This window comes from Aquarana catesbeiana, linkage group LG01 (assembly GCF_042186555.1).
Source record: "Aquarana catesbeiana isolate 2022-GZ linkage group LG01, ASM4218655v1, whole genome shotgun sequence".
Taxonomy (NCBI): Eukaryota; Metazoa; Chordata; class Amphibia; order Anura; family Ranidae; genus Aquarana; species Aquarana catesbeiana.
The window spans coordinates 410,828,327-410,847,300 of NC_133324.1; the positions used below are offsets into that span (position 1 = coordinate 410,828,327).

An 18,974-nucleotide genomic window follows, 5' to 3' on the forward strand; every position below is an offset into this window, starting at 1 on the left:
TTCCTTTGGATCGGCGCAGCCTCAGCCACATCTCAGCACGGAGTACCAGACCATGTGACCAAGAAGCTAGGCAGGTGAAAGTCTGCCTGCTTTACCAGATATATATATTCCCTCAAGATGGCCCTTTCTCCAAGCTCACTCAATGAGGTTAGAGGCAATAAAGATACTTCCCTACCTGGTTATTTTTGGCCCCTTTTCTTGCCATACCTACCAGACGACCAAAAGCCACACCTCAGGTCTATTTATGTTGTGAGTCTTGTCGCGTGTTTATGTGATGCACATTTGTCTCGGTCTTAGGGCCACGACCATAAGTTAGAAGGCCAGTGTGCTGGCCTGAATTTATGGGAGGAGCCCGGAGGGTATTTAAGCTGACCACTTCCCCTTCCTCTTTGTCAGTTTCAGTGCACGATACCCTCCCTCCCATTCCCCTTTTTACAGCACTTCTCAGCAAATTCTCTTCCACAATCATCCATTACTTATCTTGGGTATGGCCCCTTTTCTTGCCATACCTACCAGACGACCAAAAGCCACACCTCAGGTCTATTTATGTTGTGAGTCTTGTCGCGTGTTTATGTGATCCACATTTGTCTCAGTCTTACGGCCACGACCATTAATATATATATATATATATATATATATATATATATATATATATATATATATAATTTTTTTTTTTTTTTTAATGAAGAAGGTATGGACTTCAGTAAACATAACCTTTTCCAAGGCGTATTCTACTTGATCCACTGTTTTATTTACATGTTACATGCCTTGTTTACTGGTACCCATGGTATGCCATGAGAAAGATCTACACTCAGCATAATCAAAAAACCAGGCTGCACTCTATGGGAAACCTACTGGTTTATTGTGTGTAGCTGGCTGTTGACACAGTCCCCACCATTAGGCCACACCCCACCTTGAATCATGTGCCCTAAAGGTGGGGATGGTGTCAACAACCAGCTACTCACAATAACTTATCCCAGTAGGATTTACGTGACGTGCAGCCTAATTTTTTTGATTTTGCCATGCATATTGAGCTAGATGACCTGCACCTGGAGCAATAAACTAGTTTGGACTTTGGAGCCTCAGAGAACTCACCATCGAAGGCAAAACACTGGTACTCCGCAGCGAGATCCTCCCTGTGTTGCAGTACCTCGCCCAGGCCTGGCCTTCCCGGGTCAACACCTGCAAGGCCATCACCAGGGCGGTGTTTCACTTCATCTGGAGCTCCAAAATAGACAGAGTGAAGCGGGCGGTTATGTTCAAGGAACCCCTCAAGGGCGGTAAGGGCGTGCCCGACATCGCTACCTTACTGAGGGTGTGCTTTGCTTGTAACTCCATCCGCAGGACACTGGTTGACAGAACTGTGGACTCTGGTGGTAACTCCATGTCCCGTTTTTTCCTCCTGCCTCTTTGGAGGACCCTCGGATGGGACAAATGGGACAGCTCCATCCCCTACAACTGGGACACCCCTTGGTACTACTTGGACACCTTCAAGTTTATTAAGGAGCAGGGGCTACATGGAGTGAAGCCTGACTTGTGGAAGCCAAAAACTATCCACAAGTTGATTAGAGCATCGGACATTGCTGAGACTGTTCCAGGCCTCCCTTCAGCCACTTGTAAAGTGGTCTGGAGGAATGTTTCTTCAAAGAGACTCACCAACAGGCACAAAGATCTGGCATGGATGGCAATCCAAGGGGGGTTGCCACTCAGGACATTCATGCATGCCAGAAACCTGTGCAGATACAGGCACTGTCCCTTTTGCATCATCCAGGAGGAAACTGCTCTGCATGTTTTCTGGGAGTGTCCCTTTGCACAGGACCTGTTGAGGGCCTTGGAACCTGAACTCAAAGACTTTGTACCACAGACTGCTATCACACACTTTGGTGTGTTGAATGGACTCTTCTGTGGAACTCATTCACAGGAGGACATTGACGGTGCCTGGTGGGTGCTGTGTTGCTTTAAGGACGCTTTATGGTGCGCCAGAAAGCGCCTCATCCACCAGCGGGAGAGGATGTCCATTGAGGACTTCCGCAGACTGGTTCACAGTCTGCTCAGAGACTATCACTTGATGGACTTCAAGGAGGAAGAGGAGGTCTGAAGATTCCCCCCCCTCTCTCCCCCGTGTATCCTTTGGCAGTTCAAATAAAGCTTCGGGCCTGTGAACTCTTTCTCCCTCCCCTACCCCACCTTCTCCACCCCCTCCCAACACACCCGTTGCCCATTTGAATGTTATTAGACAGTATGACCTGATTTTTGTGACATATGTTTTAAGTAATGCTTTCAGAGTAATGCGGCATCATGCATGGTGTGATGTTTCGGGGTATTATTACTCTGCACAACACATTAGGCATCATACCGCAGAATGAATGTAATTTATTTGTATGCTTGGCAATGTATTGTTATGTAGTGTATTTATGCGCTGCGTCGCAGTACAGATTGGAATGTACCCTGCTTAAGTATTTGTTTTTTGTATATTTTCTTGCAAAATAAAGTATACATTTTCAATCAAAATAAACTACCCCAGAGGTTGTTTTAGGAACTTGGAGTGGTGCAGCCTTTCTTTTGGCATCTACACTCACTAGTTATTATAGTATCAGGAAAGCAAACAACTAGGTTCATGTCATTTATTAACCTGTCTTTGGGTATTTGTTAATGCATTTTAGTTCAAAACTACAGCCCTGTGGCCCACATATTACCCATCATGCCTTAGTCATATGACTAGAAATGATAAATCATGCACATGTGTTTAGTGATGGTTAAAGTGAAACATTTTCATAAAAACAAACAAACATGTCATATTTACCTGCTCTGTGCAGTGGTTTTGCACAGAGTAGCCCCGATCCTCCTCTTCGCGGGTTCCCCGCCAGCATTATGGGCCCCTCCCCCTTGCTAAGCATCCCCCATAGCAAGCCGCTTGCTGTGGGAGCACTCCTGCCTGCTCGCTCCCAAGCTGGCTCTCTGCGTCCATAGGACACAGAGAGCGCGGCTCAGTCCCGCTCCATGCTGGCTGTGATTGACAGCAGCGGGAGCCGTTGCTGCATCTCAGCCAATCAGTAGGGAGAGACCCAGGAGAGCCTTGGGTCTCGTACACATCACTGGATTGAGATCAGGCTTAGGTAAGTAATAGGGGGAGCTGCACACTGAAGGTTTTTTACCTTCATGCATAGATCAAGGCATCTCAATTAACCTTGATAGAGATTTGAACGGGTTCTAGATTTGCATAAAGGCAGACTTCACATAACTGCAAATTAGAGACTTTAATCAAATATTGCTTACTCATTGGGGGTTATTTATGAAAGTCAAATCCACTTTGCACTATAAGTGCAAAGTGTACTTGAAATTGCACTGAAAGTGCACTTGGAAGTGCAGTCGCTCTAAATCTGAGGGGAAGATCTGAAATAAGGGGAAGCTCTGCTGATTTTATCATCCAATCATGTGCAAGCTAAAATGCTTTTTTTTTATTTTCCTTTCATGTCCCCCTCGGATCTATGGAGACTGCACTTCCAAGTGCAATTTCAAGTGCACTTTGCACTTGTAGTTTGCACTTGCAGTGCAAAGTGGATTTGCTTTTCGTAAATAACCCCCAAGGTGTGCTAAATAGTCTAACTTCACTAGGGGACCAAGAGGGCACATTTCCTGCCAGGATTACACTGAAAAGGACATTCAAATTCCTGTTACAGACCCACAACATTATGAAACATTTTGTTTTCTTTTAGTCTGCATCTTAAAGTGCGTTTAAAACCCAAACATTTTTAAATATGGTTTTGGAGGTGAGGGGTCTTTGTGATGTAAATAGTTCAGCTGAATAGAACTGCTTTTTATCCTCATAGCAGCTGAAATTACACTTTAGTTATAGCTACCCTCATTAGTGGAAATTATTTTTCTCCACTGAGTTTTAAAGTGCGTCATACCTGCAATGGACAACCATCGGTCCTGCATCTGGAGGATTACATGTTTTCACTCTTCTTAGGAATGCTAGAAAAGGTGTTGGGTGTTCTGGTACGCCGTGATCTGGCCAGGCTGTAAACTGAAACTGTCTGACTTCTCGCTTTTCACTTGATCCATTCTGTCAAATAGAGAACTTGGCTTCAGAACAATGATTTCCCATAAGCATATCAGTACAATGAGTAATGTTTTTTGGAGGCCTGACAGTAAGCATGACATGTTATTGTTGCAGACTGAAAGTTTTGTGGCCATTTGACACAACTATACAGTGTCTATCGGGTGTCAGGGTCTTGTAACTCCTGTTCTGTAAGTGTTATTACAATACATTTTCATGTATTTTATGACATCTTTTAAAAAAAATGGTCTCTACTGTTTGAATTGCATGCTATACATCTATGTCACTAGGCATCCATCGTTTTTATAATTATGGTCTTTTCAAGAGACAATTATTCAAAATGTAACACTATTTCCTGCATTAGTACTTTCAGGAAGCTATAAAACGCAAAATAATTTCATTATTTTGCTTCTTTTTTTCTTGATTGTGGTACATTTTTCTTAACTGATTAAGTTGCTGCTAAAGTCATAAAAAATAGGAAGACAATTTAAATGGGCACTTTGTTAGCATTTGGAGGAAATCACATCATGTGCCCCCTGTGTGATTATATTAGCATTTCTTTTTTAAATACAACAGAGAGAATATCTAGTTTGTTCAAACTGTTCTGGTAAATGAAGCTAATAGCTGCAGGAGTGACCAATATAAGCTTACTATACGAGTTTCCTCTAGGAAAGGAAAGAGAGAATCGTATCTCAGGTGGTATGCTCTTAGAGGCCACCCCTTCTCTGGGCCCTAACCTCCTCTTTGGTCTACCTTCTCTGGTATATGTAAGCATGTACCGCTGTGCAATCTATTACTTATACAGGAAAAACGTAACACTGTGAAGTCATGAGTTAGAGCACAGCAACCAAGGCAGGGCTTTGTTGTGGTATCTTAGTCATTGCTTGGTGAGCATTAATAGGCCAAATACTCATAAGACAATGGGAATGATACTGGACAGTTAGATCTATAGAAAACTATTTTTTTTTTTATTTGATTGATTTTATTAATGTTATTTAGACAGGACAGTATGGGTATGCAAGCATGTAAATTGTGACCACTGCTTTAATCTCATGTAAATTATAGCCTTTTCTACTCTGCATGCTTTTTTTTCAGCTTACACTGTAATGAGCTCACGTTTTTCAGAACTGGAACCCTCTGTTCAATTTAATCAGTTCAAGTCCCAGGGTGTACCTCATATGTGCTAGAGTCCTTCCGCTTTCTAGTATTTTTACAGCCAGGGTCCTGATTTCTGCAGTAAAGCTGCCATCATCAGCTCTTTCAATGATGAGTGTTACAGCATCAGTGTGTGTGTGTGCGTGTGTTTTTTCTTTTATTGATGCATTAGTTGTGGCTGTGAGGAGCAGCTAATTACCACAGCTTTCTGAGGCCGTGTTCATAATTTGCATTTAAGAAATCGAGGGCAGAATCGATTCTAGATTGTGCTAAAATCACAGCAAAACTCAAAGCATGCATTTGGGTGCCATTAATTCTTAATGGCATCTCAAACATGGCTAGCAGACTTTACAAATGCTCCATACCGAAAAGGTGCAGGAGCTTATTTGGCATGTTTATCATGCACAAGTCGGCTCATTCAAGTGAATAGGCTGCCCTATGCATGAAACACGTTAAAATTGCACAAAAGATGTGAGCGTGTAATGAAGATCTTTATTAATTAACCCTGGTTACTTATAACATGCACTAATTAAGTCCTCCATCTCCCCGCTCTCTTTAGTTTCTGATTGACATTTTTTACAATTTTTTATTTTTTAAGTTTTAGGGATAAACCCTAAAGCTTAGCCCCTCAACCAAGCAACACATTTTTCAGTTGGTACACTTAATTGAACACATTAGTTTGTGCTTGTTGTGCTTACGAAATCCTGCCATACATAGGTAAAAATTTTTTGGTTCAACCAGTGGGTTGAATGAAAGAAAATGACTTGATTCCCCCATCCAAACACTCATTGTGGATGGGGCAATTGTTCATGCTGAGTTATTGTATTCTGACAGTGGGTAGACTTTCCATTTGTCAGAATACACTGATCAGTGCTGCCAGCTATAGCTGACGGTGCTGATCGAGAGAAACATTTTCCAATAAGCTGTACACAAGTCGACTTGAGTATAATCAGCTTGCCCATACATGGATGCAAATTTGGCCAGTACCTGCTGAATCAGCTGAAATTCCATGAATGGCTGGCTTGTTATGTTTTACTAAGAGGAAAGACTGTTTACTTAAGAATGTGGATCTTCTGCATTTTAAAGTGAACGTTCACCTAGCTTACTGAAAAAAGATGAAGCTGCCTTTGTGTCAATCATCCAATTATATGCAAGAAAAAATCCTGTTTTACCCATGCAAATATTTAGGCATTTTTACACTGTTGCATGTTGGGAATGAGCGCACAATTGTGTGCGCTCCCAATGCATTGCTGTTTAGCAGGTGCGCAGGGGTGCCATTAATTCTTACTGAAACCACTCATGCATCGGCAACATGCCTGCAGTTTTGCACACACAAAACTGCATGGTGCCACAGCATCATGCAATCCTGTGCGATGCAATTTTCAAAAAAAGATCAGGGGCATCTTTTCCCACATTTCTGCGGGTAGGGCAGCCCACTGAAATAAATGGGCTGCTCTATCTGCAAAACACAGCATGCATACCTGTGAACCGGGCCTTAGTAAATTAACTCTAACAACTTGTTGAATCAATATCCAATATTCACTTTCTAAACCATATGTTTTCTAAGATGTCTGAAAAGATTTACAAAATTTGATGTTTTGTTAAACTTCCACTAAGTTTAAACATATACCTTGTATAAAGCAAATGTCCTGACACAGTAAGTAGCGAGCTCAACTGTGTCCAGAAGAGTCACTTGAATAAGGCCATATGTTTCTGTTCCTCTGCTTGGCCAGTACTGATCACACTTTATCTAGAAGATAAGAAATGAAAATTGTTAGCACAAATGATTCTACAAAACCCATCTAAAGTCATCTAAAACCTGGGCTACTTAAATGTATCCTATAAACAAGGCAAATATACAGGTTCTTAAAAAATTATCCACACTTTTTTTAACTCTATTAAATATAAAAAGTGCAGACATTTTTTGAAGACTCCTCATATTTTTATTTATCATCCCGGTGCAAATATAAAGAAAAAAATAAATACATAGGGACATGGCAAAGAAGAGGGAAAACTCATACAAAAACCTTCTAAATATTGACATGGTATGGTACCAGCGTAGCAACAGTGGCTGGTCAAACACAGGAAAAGGTAGCCTCATGATGCTACTAGTTCTAGAAAAAAACAATGAGAACCAAACAGTACAATAGGCGAGCTGGTTTGCTTGCAATACAAATTCAGTGTCACTGTTCACAACATATGCAGTGCTGAAACCACACATTGTGGAATTTAGATATGGGTGCAAAATAATCGTATTATTGTGAATGAGAAGAATATGTAACTTTTTTCAATCCATCCAACTATGAACTGTAAAGAATCCCAAAACCACACTTATTGCTACCATTATTTCACAAACAAGTCTAAAAGCAGGCAGAGAAAATAATACATTTTAACCCCTCATGCAACAGTATGAGTTCAGCTAAATATTCATGAAATGACTGTCAAGACGATGAATACTCCATAAACATAATAGAAAGTGCAGCAGTCCAGTGGTCATATAACAGTAAGTACTTATCTGCCAAAAACCCCATAAAACGTTTCATCAAATCAACTGAAAGGCAATGAAAAGGACTTAAGGAAGTCAATAAATGGTAATGAACAACATCTATAAACAATGCTGCCAGCCACAGTACTTATGTACACCAATGAGAATGCAATTACCAATATCTAAACTGCTCTCTGAGTCCATAATATAAGCTTCAGAAAATGGTCACAACAAAAACCGAATGCACCATCTAAAAATAAAAGACTGGGGTTTTTTCCTAATGTAAGTATTGGCCTTGAGAGATATATTGAGGATTAAAGTGACAATAAACAAAATCCTTAGTCTCCAAAAATAATCAGTATACATTGACTACTTAATGAACCTGTAATCTATTTTTCATCACATATTTTTCTTTTCTGCTGTTCTGCCTCTCCTTTTCCCCCCTCTAACTTCCATTTGTTTGGCAGGAGCAGTGGACTTTAGTTGTGATCATGTGTACTTCTCTATCCAAACTACAAATCCCATAGTCCATATTCCATCTTGGGAGTGCGCAAAAGAGGGTGAGTATGTTTCAACATACAGTTGGACTATGGAGAACAAAAGTAGCCACCTTCTAACAGGAAGTCGGATTTCAGCAGCAAAAAAAAAAAAGAAGGAATTTAGAGGAGACTGAGAGCAATAAAAAAAGGGTATTTTTGGAGTTAGGAATACATACTTAAATTTCTAACCAAAGTTTTGTGTCACTTTAATCACTTCAGCCCTGGAAGAATTGGCTGCTCAATGATCAGGCCATTTTTTGTGATACGGCACTGCGTCGCTTTAACTGACAATTGCGTGGTTGTGTGACACTGTACCCAAACAAAATTGACGTCGTTCTTTTCCCACAAATAGAGCTTTCTTTTGGTGGTATTTGATCTTCTCTGTGATTTTTATTTTTTGCGCTATAAGCAAAAAAAGAGCAACAATTTTGAAAAAAAACACAATAATTTGTACTTTTTGCTGTAATAAACAGCTCCAATTTTTTTAAAAAAAAAAGCTAATTTTTTTCCTCAGTTTAGGCCGATATGTATTCTTCTACATATTTTTGGTAATAAAAATCGCAAAAAGCGTATATTGATTGGTTTGTGCAAAAGTTATAGCGCATTTTTATTATTATTTTTTTTTTTTTACTAGTAATGGCGGTGATCTGCGATTTTTATCAAGACTGCAACATTATGGCGGACACATCGGGCACTTTTGACACATTTTTGGGTCGATTGACAATTATACAGTGATCAGTGCTATAAAAATGCACTGATTACTTTAAAAAATGTCACTGGCAGGGGATGGGTTAACACTAGGGGGCGATCAAGGGGTTAACTGTGTTCCTTATGTGTGTGTTCTAACTGTGGGGGATGGGACTGACTATAGGAGATGAGAGATCATGGTTCCCAGCTCATAGGAACTCACAATCTCTCTCTCCTTTCCTCACAGAACTGGGATGTGTGTGTACGTTTACTGTTCTCCCTCTCGTGCCCGCGATCGCTCCTGGCCGGCGGTAATCGCGACCGCCGGTCACGAGCATCGACACCAACGCTGTGCAGCGGGCTTGTGTGCGCCTTCGGTGGCACATGCGCGCCTGCTATCCCGCTTAAAAGGACCAACGTATAGCTACAACAGTTTGCGGGATCGTGCCGACCTGCCGGTGGCTGGTCGGCAAGTGGTTAAGATAAGAATGTGATATTCATTTCTTCAAAAGCAAATACATTTTCAACAAATAAAATTAAAAAACATGATATAGTTTCAGCTAAAGAAGCGTTTTTTTTTTTTAACAGCATTATTTTTGTCATTTCTAGTTTTAAATCTCAGGGACACAAAAAAGCGTGTTAACAAAATGACCTGGTTTAATAAAACTGTCCGTTTCTAGGTATTGGGAGTTAAAATTTTTATTAACATGCAGTGTAAGTGGAAGCAGCATGCATTTTTTACACATGCCTATTAATAAATAATGTGCATAAAACAAAATGTGAAAAAATCTTTCACCACATTTCCAACATGTGGTAAGGTCAAAAGAAGGTCAGATACTTTTTGTTGTGTTGTGGTATATGTGAAAAATGAGTTGCGTATTATGAAAACTATGTATAATAAACATTTTGTTGCTCAACAAATGGGTACATTAGCTTAAAACTGATATTTCAACTGTAAGTACAGACTGCCAGGCTAGGTCACCACATAGTATAGACTTCCTCAAGAACAATTTCTGGCCAGCTCAGTAGATTGCTTTAAAAAAAAGAGCTGGATGCATTCCTAAGGCTGGGTTCACACTGCTCCGACATGAAAGTCCCACGACTTCTGATCTGACTTTACCCTGCAACATCGGTCAGACATTGGTCAGAAATTTGTCAGACTTTAATGAACAGGATATGACTTGAGATGAGTGCAACTTGGGTCTGGTGTGTGGGTTTATTTTCAATACATTTTGCAGTGCTAACATTGCCTCTGAGCACAAGTCCCATGTCCCAAGTCGGATCAGTTAAGATTCTGATCCGGCTTGGATATGACTTCAATGATATTCAATGGGCTGAAATCGGACCAAAGTCAGACCAAAGTAGTGCAGTAACCTTTTCCAAAGTCGGACCGACACAAGTCAGACCTGTTACAGTAAGACGGCACTCATAGGCAATCATTCATTTACACACGTCATACAACATGTGCTCTCAAAGTCAGAGCGTATGTCGCACCAGTGTTAACCGGGCCTAAATGGACGAAATATAACTGGATATTAAAGTGGTAGTAAAGCCAGACCCTATCGGTCTCTTCTGACATAAATGCTTCCTCCTGCCTGTCAGCTGTAATGAACACTGTGCTGTGCATGCACAGCTCAGCAAGCATTTACGGCCCCCAAACTGTGCCGCTGCGATGTGACTCCCGTGCGCACATGCGCACCACAAGAGGATAATGCACAACACACCACAATATACATACTGAAAGTGAAGACAGAATTTAAAACCATACAAATGTTTTAAGGCTTCCCTGCTGAATACCAAAATTTGGATAGCTTAAGCTTTTTGTTAAAATGAATAATAACAAAAAAAAAAATCTATCATTTAATAAAGGGGAATTCTAATTGTAAATGAAAAAGAATGCATATGGTTGCTAAAAAAATCTTTAGTGGCAAAAGTGATGCTTTTGCAACTACAATCACAGCATGCATCAAATGTTCTAAAGATTCCCTTGTAGCAAAAAATATGACAATAAAACCACTATTTTCATTGCAATCACTGTTTATTGAAAAAAGATTATTACTGTTATTATTACATCACAAACCATTATATAAAGAAAAAGAAAATTGCTAGTATATGCAGAAAAAAAGCTGATGGGTGTCTTAAGATTCAGTTAAAAGCATGGCTAGGCAAACGCATATAATTCTTCCATTTTAACGCTGACAACTTGGCACATCAACATTTGGGTAATGTGTTCATGGGAAGAATAAGTTATGCATTTATAATGAAAAATGTCTGTCTAGAATATTGAATGGCATTAGCTATTTCAGCCTTGTTACGCTTTTCTGGATTCAGCATTTGCCAAACGTTTTTGTGCATTTGATTGCCATTCATATAAACCCAATATTTTACAGCTATAATGTATACTTCTGTATTAAACTGCACAGATAAAGTAGGTGGCCATAAGAATAATTCCATCTACATACAGACAAAACTGCTTATTACTAATGCCAATGAGTCAAGCAGTAATACAAAAATAAAAATATTTGAACATTGACAAAGAATTAATCAGTCTATAATTTTAATGGTAGGTTTAATTTAACAGTGAGAGACAGAATAACAACAAAAATATCCAGAAAAACACATTTCAAAAAAGTTATAAATTAATTTGCATTTTAATTTGTGAAAAAAGTATTTGATCCCCTATCAATCAGCAAGATTTCTGGGTCTCAGGTGTCTTCTATATGGGTAACAAGCTGAGTTTAGGAGCGCTCTCTTAAAGGGATCTGTTAATCTCCCTTGGTCTGGGGCTCCATGCAAGATCTCACCTTGTGGAGTTTCAATGATCATGAGCATGATGAGGAATCAGCCCAGAACTACATGAGAGAATCTTGTCAATGATCTCAAGGCAGCTGGGACCATAGTAACCAAGAAAACAATTGGTAACACACTACGCCATGAAGGACTGGAATCCTGCAGCACCCGCAAGGTCCCCCTGCTCAAGAAAGCACATGTACAAGCCCGTTTGAAGATTGCTAATGAACATCTGAATGATTCAGAGGAGAACTGGGTGAAAGTGTTGTGGTCAGATGAGACCAAAATCGAGCTCTTTGGAATCAACTCAACTCGCCATGTTTGGAGGAGGAGGAATGCTGCCTATGACCCGAAGAACACCATCCCCACCGTCAAACATGGAGGTGGAAACATTATGCTTTGGGGGTGTTTTTCTACTAAGGGGACAGGACAACTTCACTGCATTAAAGGAACGATGGACAGGGACATGTACCGTCAAATTTTGGGTAAGAACCTCCTTCCCTCAGCCAGGGCATTGAAAAAGGGTCGTGGATGGGTATTCCAGCATGACAATGACCCAAAACACATGGCCAAGGCAACAAAGGAGTAGCTCAAGAAGAAGCCCCTTAAGGTCCTGGATTGGCCTAGTCAGTCTCCAGACCTTAATCCCATAGAAAATATGTGGAGGGAGCTGAAGGTTCAAATTACCAATTGTCAGCCTCAAAACCTTAATGACTTGGAGAGGATCTGCAAAGAGGAGTGAGACAAAATCCCTCCTGAGATGTGTGCAAACCTGGTGGCCAATTACAAGAAACGTCTGACCTCTGTGATTGCCAACAAGGGTTTTGCCACCGAGTATTAAGTCATGTTTTGCGAAGGGGGTCAAATACTTATTTCATTCATTAAAAGGCCATCTTAGCTGTTTTGGTCTATGGATGTCCATGCTTAAGGGGGCAATTTCCTCGCAATTTAAACAGGCAATTTGTATTCAGTGCACTGGATTAGAATGTGCACCTCCTTGGTGATTTTTTAATTTATTTTTATAATAAAATAGCAAAGTGGTTTTACATACTACACTATAATGCCCCGTACACACGGTCGGATTTTCCGATGGAAAATGTCCGATCGGAGCGTGTTGTCGGAAATTCCGACCATGTGTTGGCTCCATCGGACATTTTCCATCGGATTTTCCGACACACAAAGTTGGAGAGCAGGAGATAAAATTTTCCGACAACAAAATCCGTTGTCGGAAATTCCGATCATGTGTACACAAATCCGACGGACAAAGTGCCATGCATGCTCAGAATAAATAAAGAGATGAAAGCTATTGGCCACTGCCTCGTTTATAGTCCCGACATACATGTTTTACGTCACCGCGTTTAAAACGATCGGATTTTCCGACAACTTTGTGTGACCGTGTGTATGCAAGACAAGTTTGAGCCAACATCCGTCGGAAAAAATCCTAGGATTTTGTTGTCGGAATGTCCGAACAAAGTCCGACCGTGTGTACGCCCTATAAGAGTTTTTATTATAAATATCCCTTGCTGAGTTGGAAGGCAATAGTCCTGTGAAGTGGGGTGTAACCTGGTTCTGGAGCTCTTGTAGTGTCTTTTGGAGTAGTTCAGCAGTACTAATACCCAGGGATCTGGGAAGGATATGTCTGACCCTAATATTGAGGTAAGAAGCAGCTTAAACAGGTGGTGGAGCACAGCAATGGAGCACTTTTTCCACACATGCATTTGGATTGAAGCATGCATGTCTTGATGCAATTTCCTCAACTGTGGCTGATACACAATATTAGTGGGTTATTATTTGCAATTATAATTTATTATATATAATATTTATATATTTATTTACTACTGAGTGTGGTTTTGTATGTAATTTTACAATTATACGTATATTTATATATTTATATTTATTCACTGTATGATTTTAGAAAGTCATGAATTTTCAATTGTTTATCACTGATATGAATTGCAAAAATATATTTTAGATTTATATATAGTTTTGGTTAGTTGATATAATTTGTTGGCTGTGGGAACACATGCCAGTGATAAGCGGCAACTGAACAATCTTTTTGCACATTGGTATTACTTACCGTACTTATTTTAATATATATATATATATATATATATATATATATATCAGTATTTTTCAGTTTTAGTGCAGTGGTTTTAGGTTTTGAATGACTGAGCATATGCCTCAGCAATGATCCACAAGCTTCTCCCATAGGATAAGGGGCATAACCAGGCTCATTCATGTCCCAAAAGACTGCAGTCATGAAGTGCTGGATCTCCTACATAGGCTACAGGCTCTCCATTCTTACAACACAAACAAGTGATGTGAAGGCAGGGCTCAGGAGTGCAATCTAGAGATGGTTCCTCCTCACCTGGAATTCTGACACTCATTTACAGTATGCTTGTTCTAGTTCTTTGACTCAAAAGCCAGGCAACTAGCATTTTCAAAAGATGGCCAGCAATGAAAGCTTCCATACTTTTCCCATGCCAGAGTCAATTTTAAATTGAAGTTTAGGTATAGGTATTTTTGTATAGTTACATTGGTCCAGCTCATAACTATGAATGTGCCATACATGTGGGATCCTCGTGGAAGCTGGAAATCACTGTAGCAGACACTACTATTGCAGTGATTGCTGCTTACTTCTGGGTTTTGTGCCAAGTGACTGCCCTGCTGCTTAGTGAACACCAACGGGTCACTTGTTCAACAGGGGTGTCATTTAGAGAAAACTTTGCATTTCCTCAATTAATGCAAAGCATTCTCTGATTGGATGAGGTGGAGATCATGGTGTCACCAGCCGACTTCTTCTTCATGCAATCAGAAAAACCTTTGCATTCATTGAGAAATGGGTTTCTGAATGTCCGTGCCAAGTGAGTGAACTCCTGTCTTCACTAAGCAGTATGGCAGCCTTCATGGAAGATTAGCATGGGACCTGGAAGCTAGTAGAGATCACTGTAGCAGTGTTGCCTACTATAGTGATTTCCAGCTTCCACAGGGACCTCACAGGTATGGCACATACACATATACATTGGTCTAAGCTTTAAAAGGTTCTGTAGGTCCCTTATTATACCGGACTGTGTTCACTCCTAGATATGTATTGAGAACAACCGTGGCCAGCACAGGCTTCTAATAGTGTACTACACATGTGCACATTCAGGACTGGCGGTATGATCAGTTCCTGCATTAGGGTCTGATAAATTATAAATAAGATTGTAATGTTCTGTTTTTCTCACTAACTGCATCAGTGATAAGCACAGCCCCATTACTGTTCTCATGTAATCTGAAAGTGTGTTTCTGGATCTCAAGTAAGAAACATGAGCTGGGCAAATTATTTTTTACCACAGATTAAAAAAACAATTGGCAGCCTATCTTGGGATTTACAAGTTAAGTTATAAATTAAAAGGCATGTGCAAACACTTTCATTCCATTTCCTATATGATCTGTGGTCGTGTACAGTCATATCGCTGTGAATACTTTAGCATATATGCTTTGTTTATTCCACTGTAGGGGAACCCCAAACTCATTCCCATTAGATCATGTAGGAAATTGTTCTGTTCATAGATATCAAAGCTCAGGATATAGCATTTGCAGAACTGATCTAACAGAAGTCTGTGTGGACAGAATTGATCTGTGCTTTATAAAACCCGCTGGGGAATGTTATCAACATTATGCAAGGAGGGATAGCTGAGTCTGAAAGGCTTATCACAAGCCACATACTGGCTCAGACTTTACCCAAGAGAAGGCTTTGGCTAGATTTTTAGCTGCCATTCATTTATGGCTGTTGGAGAAGAAACAGTTAATCTTCGAAAAAATCCACTGCTGATATCGAACAATAATATGGATTCACACATCCTCCTAACATTTTCAAGCTAAAGTTATGGCCATTATTAATATAGAAATGAAAGTGACTGGAGCATAAACTAAATAGTGGATAAAGACAGCATGCAATGCAGCACATTCACTAATGAGAGTAATGAGAACATCTCACATAGAAAGTGACCTTGCGGTGGAATGAAGCTTACAGTGCCATCCACAAAAAAGATTGATGTGTGATGTGATTAATGAATTCCTTACTTTTACATTCTTTTGTCACCAACAAAAACTGCTAAGTAAGCAACATCTGTGCTATAATACACATTAACTGGAACTGTAGACATATGGCTAAATGCCAGGTTGAAGCATGCATATATTGTATGTGACTTTGTTATAGTGGAAATAAGCCTATAGCCCCGTACATACGAACAGAATGCCAAGAGACATTTGCCGGTGCAAAAAAATACCGTCCGACATTCTGCTCGTGTGTATGTCGGACGTACATGTTGGAAAACCAGCAGCCGACCGACTCCTGATCAGCGCTTTCAGCCAATGTCAGAGAGCGCTGATTGGAGTGTCCCCCTGTCAGAACACAACAGCTCAGCGGGGGAGATCGCTGAACTAACCTTGCATGGTTAGTACAGCGGCTCCCGACCTGGGCAATCTGTTTTTCATATTCAAAAAAACATATATAATTTAAACAGGTATATACAGTATTTCACATTGCAAAGCAAAATCACCATTATGTCCTGAATGGTGAAAATATACTTTTCTACTAGTGTTATATTGTGTGAGCCACTTGCATGTATAGTAAGTGTTAATAATACAAAGGTTGGTGGTCACTGATTTATATATCTATAAAGGCAAGGTGTGCTGTGAACTGTGAAACTGTGAGCTGCCTCTAAAATTATTCAGACACACTGGGGGTTATTTACGAAAGGCAAATCCACTTTGCACTACAAGTCACTGCAAGTGCAATTGAAAGTGCAGTCGCTGTAAATCTAAAGGGTAGCTCTGAAATGTGGGGAAGCTCTGCTGATTGTATCATCCAATCACGTGGAAGCTAAAATGCTGTTTTTTATTGTCCTTGCATGTCCCCCTCAGATCTACAGCGACTGCACTTTCAAGTGCACTTGCAGTGCACTTGTAGTGCAAAGTGGATTTGCCTTTTGTAAATAACCCCCTCGGTTTTTTATAACTATAAACATTGTGGGGATGTATATACTGTAAACACACATAAATAAACGCATGACTAGATAAATTATACTAATAAAACTATTTACCCTTGATCTTTCTTCCAATTTGGTCATCATTACAACTGTAGCACTGCGTTGCTCCCACATCATTCTCCAGAAATCTCCAAAGGTTTCTGGAAGAGGTCCTTGTGTTGCTATATATGCATTCTGTTTTCTGTAACCATCAATGTAATTGGAATTGATGTAGTCACTTCCTGGTATGCCTGTAAAACAAGGACAGCAGCAGTATGGGTTATAATGTCCCATAAGAAATTCTTGTAAAACAAATGTTTTATTTTGTTATAGTTTCATATTTCCTAGAATTAGCTTAAGATGGAAAATGTGTTCCAAGCTCTCAAATTGTTCCTATTATTGTTATTTATTTAGACTGAACACAGGCATACACATAGCTTATCTAGTTTAAAATTCCACAAAGCAAAATATCAGGCAATGATTTAAAATACACAGAATGAAAAATAATATGTCTAGTGTTATGCAAATAGTAGATATTAAGGCCTAAACACAAGCTTAGTGATTATTCCTATTTAAAACTTGAAATGCAGCTATGGCATTTTCTAGAAGGCCTGGCATATTGCAAAACAACAAGATCCACTGCAGCCAAAACACATTCTTCTCTTGATCTCCAGACATATATTAAAGTGTACATACACTTGGTACACTTTTAGAGTATCAATACTGAATAAATAATTCTCTAAGACCCCTTTCACACTGAGGCGCTTTTCATGCGCTTTTATGCTAAAAAAAGTGTCTGAAAAGCTCACGAAAACCTATTTCCATTAAAATCAATGTAGTCTTTCACACTGGGGCAGTGGGCTGCCAGGGCGGTGAAAAACCACCCCTCTCCATTGAAATTAATGGAAAGCTCTTCAAAAGCACCTGAAAAGCTTTTCAAAAACGTTCAAATGTTTTACTGGCAGTTTAGAAGCGCCTCAGTGTGAAAGGGGCCTGAAAGCTAGCAGCATTTCACCTACTTCAGTCCAACAGTTATGTTACTTTAGCTATTTTATAATTATGTAAATGGTAGGTTTAAACAAAAATGAAACTAGGAATAGGTTAAAATGTGCCAGTAGTATCATTCACACCATAAATGCATAAAAACTGATGGAAAAAAAGAATGGGTTTGATTTGTATTGAATAATTTGGGCTTGTTCACACCATATGCAGAGACTTGCATTTTTCTGGAGTTGATTTCTGCAAATGCATGAAGAAAACAGTGTTCCCTGTTCAACACTGGTGTCACTTGTGTTTTTTTTGTGCAGAAAAATAAATACATGTTCTTGTGCCCTTGCAGAGATGGGTGCAGAAAAATGCATCTTTCTGCACATGGTGTGAACAAGGCCTTAATAATACCAAGAAATCTGTAAACTACTGTATATGTTCAGCTTTCTGAATCTTGATTGTACAATGTCTTTGCAATCAAATAAAAAATGCAAGCATACAGTCGACCTAATAAGAACCCTGCAGAATTTTTGCACTTACAAAGACAAGATCTAAACAGGGATGCATTCCTAGTAGATACAACTAAGACATATCTTGATGACCATAAATTATTTTTTGCATACTCATCTAAAGCACTATGGAGACTTCAAGACTTCACTTGGGGTCATCTGGACCATATTAACTTAAAGCTCAACTGAGCTTTTCATTTAAATCAACTAAATATATTTTTGGTGCATCAAAACAAAAGGCATGCTGTAGAAAATGACTCTTGCTCTCTGTGTAGAAGCAGTGACGTCTGCAGAGGTCTGCCATGCCCCCTGTCAAGTCAGAGTAGGAGTGAGCATGGAGCACAAATTTTACTGATGGCAAAACCATAAGAATGGCTCAACGGGGAAGGGAGGTGATGGACCTCTGCAGAGAGACCATTGATCCACACTGAGAAAAAGGGTAATTTTCTACAGTATGCTGCTGGCAGGGAAAATGCTTTTCTATAGGCTGTGGCTGCTTTCTATAGAAAACAAAGTGTAAGACCTTGCACATCTTTTGTTTTGATGCACCTGGAATATATTTAGCTGCTTTTATCTAAACATTTCATTATCCTTGCGCAGGCAACAGGATCATTTACTGGAGGAAGGGGGGGTGTAGTAGAGGCCACGCTACAGACCGCTTTGATCTGTGGCTGCAGCGCTCCTTTCCCACCTCCTCTTGTTTGACACACAGCGCAGGGAGCGCTGGGTCTGTGTGTGTGTTCGGCG

The 18,974-nt window shown here is 39.9% G+C and overlaps 1 protein-coding gene across 35 annotated transcripts in view; it reads right to left on the minus strand.

Moving 5' to 3' along the window:
* Nucleotides 1-18,974, minus strand: part of PTPRD (protein tyrosine phosphatase receptor type D) — a 2,697,868-nt gene that overhangs the window by 86,121 nt on the left and 2,592,773 nt on the right. For all 35 annotated transcript variants that reach the window (XM_073635233.1, XM_073635225.1, XM_073635219.1 and 32 more), the window contains 3 exons: nt 16,807-16,982; nt 6,846-6,965; nt 3,912-4,066 (listed from right to left, as the gene is read on the minus strand). In XM_073635233.1, coding sequence (XP_073491334.1) covers nt 3,912-4,066; nt 6,846-6,965; nt 16,807-16,982 — 451 coding nt within the window. The remainder of the gene's footprint in view (nt 1-3,911; nt 4,067-6,845; nt 6,966-16,806; nt 16,983-18,974) is intronic.